Source organism: Mizuhopecten yessoensis, unplaced genomic scaffold (assembly GCF_002113885.1).
Source record: "Mizuhopecten yessoensis strain PY_sf001 unplaced genomic scaffold, ASM211388v2 scaffold10359, whole genome shotgun sequence".
In the NCBI taxonomy this organism is placed as follows: Eukaryota; Metazoa; Mollusca; class Bivalvia; order Pectinida; family Pectinidae; genus Mizuhopecten; species Mizuhopecten yessoensis.
The window spans coordinates 1253819-1258460 of NW_018408507.1; the positions used below are offsets into that span (position 1 = coordinate 1253819).

Consider the following 4642-nt stretch of genomic DNA (forward strand, 5'->3'; position numbering starts at 1 on the left):
AGTCATAATACAAATATCTGGTATACATGTCGGGAATAACACAAATGCCTGTGGTATACATGTCGGGTATCATACAAATATCTGTGGTATACATGTTGGGTATAATAAAAATATCTGTTGTATACGTGTCGGGAATAATACAAATATATGATGTATATATGTTCACGATCGATGGAGGAAGTGTGGAGTTTGTATGAGTGATCAAAAGCAACCAAATTTGAGTCTGATTAATTTAATATTGTTTGTGGATTTGAAAATAAAACCATATGGCAGTCAGGCAGCCATCTTAGATATCAGGGTAATAGTTTGTTAATCACTTTGTCTCAGCAAATACAGAGCAAATCTTTCTTTCTGCTCAAATATAACATTGCCTTTGTTTGTGAATTTGAAGCACAAGATGGCCCCCAGATAGCCATCTTGGATTTCAAGGTTATAAAGCTTGTTATAGTTGTTTTTCAGGCAGTTCTTTCTCAATTTTGTACCTATGTTTGGGTCCTAATTGTGCAAAATCACCTTTGTTTGTACATTTGAAGAACCTATGGACACAATGTGGCCATTTTGAATTTCAGTTATTGCTTCTTCATTCAAGACTGAATGAATTTGGAATTATTTTAGTGGATTGGTTTTCACTATGGTGGGAAAGACTTGTGTATTGGTACAGTATTCACGTGTTGTGAAATTAGCCCACGAAAGGTCTGCAGTCCATCCTTCCGTCCGTCTGCCTGGAAAGTTTGTACAGTGCATATGTTCTATACTATTTCACCTGGAGTAACAAGATTGATTATTTATACAAGTACATATGTATGTCTTGGGATCGCAGAGTGCAGAGTACAGAAATTAGGTCACTGTGACTTATGCTTTAACCTTTAACCGTAATCTTTGAAAAAGTGTGTTGGCGGCATATATATGTTCTTTACTATTACCTGAAATAACCAGATTTGGTATGTAAGTACATCTTGGGATGGTAGAGTGAAGAGTATGAGAAGTAGGTCACTGTAATATATGCTTTAACTTAATTTGACCAAAACACTTTATGAAAGCTTGCCTGCAGCATATCTTCTAAACTATCTCAACAAGATTAACCAAATTCAGTATTCAGGTAAAGGAAGGAGGAGTGAAGCTTACAAAAAGTAGGTCGCTGTGATGTAAGCTTTGTAGGGTTGTAATAAAACAACAATATTTAAATACAAACTATTTTTTAACGTGATTGACTAACTAATTCACAGATGATTGTACCTTTATTGATGTTTCACATGATATCATTCAATTATGTACCATGATATTATTTTTACATCCCATTCTTAAACGAAAAGCGATATCTATACTTAACAATGTTGGGAACTCCCATTTATGGTATGGTCAATGACACTGACATAGGATCAGAAGCATTCATGTCTTACAGACATTGTCTAGTTTATATTGTCATAAATACATTACAACAAAAAACGATGTCCTTTTCATGTCTGATGTTAAATTACATTCCACTTATAAAGAAATATGTTATTGAAATATCAACTGTTAAACTGTATTTTTTTCTTTCTAGATTGAGAGCCACAAATTGACATTTAAAGAATCCGCCAAACCAGCAACAGACAGTGGCACCGGGCATGTGGCCTCCTCTCCTCCCTGTAGGTCTCCCTCCCTCAAATCACCTCGCCCAGACAGTGGAATCTCCCAGGACAGCCTTCCACAGCAAGTCACATCACCCGACAACATGGACAGCTCAGTTACAGCCTAGTAACAGACACACAGAGAACCTGCTAGGGGCATCCTACTTAACTACATGTATAGGAGCTACTAACTACGGAAACAAGTTTATTATTTTAGATTTCTTTGTATAGATATTCCATTACAAAAAAAATCAAGAAAATATAAATCATGTATAACCTGGTATAAAAAATTTAATGTTAAATTCATTTATTTTCAAAAATTATCATTGTTATATGTAATTGTTATTTATCAGAAATCTTTTTGCATAGGGCACAGTTCTGCTGAATTGTTGAGTGATCACAGATAGTGATCACAGATAGTGATCACAGATAGTGATAGTGATCACAGATAGTGATCACAGATAGTGATCAAAGTAGATTGTACATAGTGTACAAGTTGATTGTGTCGGGACATTTTCGTTAAACAGATTGAAGATTGAAATGGAGGTATGCAAAAAAGATCTCTAATAAATAAACATATTTCTGTACAAAAATTGCAATCATCAGAGAAAAGGTTAAGAGCTTTACATATTTATTCCACGATAGGCTTCATTTACACTTGATTTTCAGTAACATTGTGCTACCACCGGTTGTCATTTAGAATGGGATTATCCCCAACTGGCTGTTGCATTAGGTAACATACTAACCAAGAGACAAATTAGTATTATTAGTTTAGGGGTTTTCTCGGTGAATTTCATAGGTTTGTTACTTTCAGAAAATTATGATCAGTCTTTCAGCCTGTCCATTGTTGTTTGTCATGTTAAAATCTTTCCCAGTCATGATTGTAGCATGATAGTTACTATGACTGAAGGGTAAGGGAAGTAACTTGTATTATATAAGGTACTACTGCCACGGTAGTGTTACCTCATACAACATACAAAGGATCGATGTAAAGGAGGGGAATCAAGGGAAGACAACTCGGCATTACATATTGCAGTATAATAGAATAATTCTACAAATATTTCGAGAGCAATTTCTGCAACTTCCTGAGCAAAATGCAATGGAGTAGGATGCTTAGGAACATTCTGTATTGACCTTTCTGTCAGTGTTTAAGAGTTGGTTGAAATGGCTATCAAAAATATAGGACAATTACAGAGCAGACACCAGCTGCTTGAAGATTACTGTTACATCCAGAATATTTTATAGAGAGGGTGGTACAAAGAGACAATTTGTATGAAATAACTTGTAGGTATGACATGCATGCCACAGTATTTAATGTGCTATATTAACATTGGGGAACAGTTTAATTACCTAAAAAAACAAAACTCCATGGGCCTGGTAGGTTTGTACAGCTGTGTCATGTCTGCCTAGACATCCTATACATGTAACAGGTGACATTCTCAACGAAATATACTAGTTTTTACTTTGATTAGGTAACTTTATATTAACAGAACCAAGAATTAAATTCTTATTCTAAGTTCTTTACTGGATTTATTGCTTTGTGAAAAGTGAGCTTGATGTTTGTATTTGAAAATTGTAAGCAAATTAATTTGTTTTTTGAAAAATCAATGTGGATATCTTGAAATGTGTGAACAAGGATGTGCATGCCTTTATTTAGATGTATAAGCCATGTTTGTTAAGTCCAAAATGATAACTATACACAAAACTGAAAATTTGTAAATCAAATGTGTCCAGTAAGGACTTTCAAATAGATTCTTACAAAATTACTTTAGTTAATTTATTAATATTTTGATTTTGTAATTAAGCAAATTCCACTCAAGTGCATCAAGATTTAATAACAATGCAACATGAACATTGTGTATATAGGGTTATAGCAGTGTCCACTGTATATAGGGTTATACCAGTGTCCACTGTATATAGGGTTATAGCAGCGTCCACTGTATATAGGGTTATAGCAGTGTCCACTGTATATAGTGTTATAGCAGTGCCCACTGTATATAGGGTTATAGAGGTCTGCTATGGGTATCTTACAGACTATGATAAATCACTGATTTAGATTAGAAGTAATTTAGTGTATAGCCCAGGATATAGCAATTCAGTCACCTTAGGGAAGTATGATAAATCTAATCTGTAAACTGGTTCAAGCATATGCTTACAGATCTTGACTTAGTACATACATCATATGTCATTGACATGTTCATTGGAAGTGAAATGCCATGTGAATATGTGATAATGTTGTTGTTGATGTGACGGAGATATTGGCTGGAGATGTCATGTACAAGTTAACATTAGATATGTTGCTTTGGCGTAAAACGAGGAATATATACCAAGTGTATGTAGCCATGTTGGGAAGTATGTTCTGAGACGATTTCACATTTACACCAATCACCGCCTGGTAATGGTAATAGTTCTTCCAATTAATCAAAAATACATTTAATTTAAAAATCATTTAATTCCTTGCATTTTGAAAAGCCTGTCATCATGCACAGTACAAAGCTGGTTAAAATCTGATCAACTCAGTAAGAAACAGAATATACAAAGATTAATGATTAATACTTTAGGTTATATAAAGATTGATGTTTATAACATGAATTTAAAAAGGATGATTGATTTCCATATATATGTTACCAAAAACTTTCACAAATTATTTTACTCTTTGCAACTTATTTTGATCTACCCGGTACACTTACCATAGTAACACCCACTGCCATTGGTAACTTAGCTAGTACTGCTGAAATAGATCTTTATACATCGTCTGTCCTATCCTCATCTTCCTATCTAGGAGCTGTCCTTTCCTCATCTTACTTTCAAGGAGGTGTCCTTCCCTCATCTTACTATCAAGGAGCTGTCCTTTCCTCATCTTACTATCAAGGAGCTATCCTTCCCTCATCTTACCATCAAGGAGCTGTCCTAGCCTCATTTTACTATCAAGGAGCTGTCCTTCCCTCATCTTACTATCAAGGAGCTGTCCTTCCCTCATCTTACTATCAAGGAGCTGTCCTAGCCTCATCTTACTATCAAGGAGCTGTCCT

At 34.8% G+C, this 4642-nt stretch overlaps 1 protein-coding gene across 4 annotated transcripts in view; it reads left to right on the forward strand.

The window, feature by feature from the left end:
- LOC110460313 (microtubule-associated protein 4-like) overlaps window positions 1-4636 on the forward strand; it is a 203381-nt gene extending 198745 nt beyond the window's left edge. For all 4 annotated transcript variants that reach the window (XM_021513147.1, XM_021513150.1, XM_021513151.1 and 1 more), the window contains one exon: window positions 1544-4636. In XM_021513147.1, the coding sequence (XP_021368822.1) occupies window positions 1544-1738 (195 nt within the window). In that variant the 3' untranslated portion in view covers window positions 1739-4636. The remainder of the gene's footprint in view (window positions 1-1543) is intronic.
- Window positions 4637-4642: the final 6 nt, after the last annotated feature.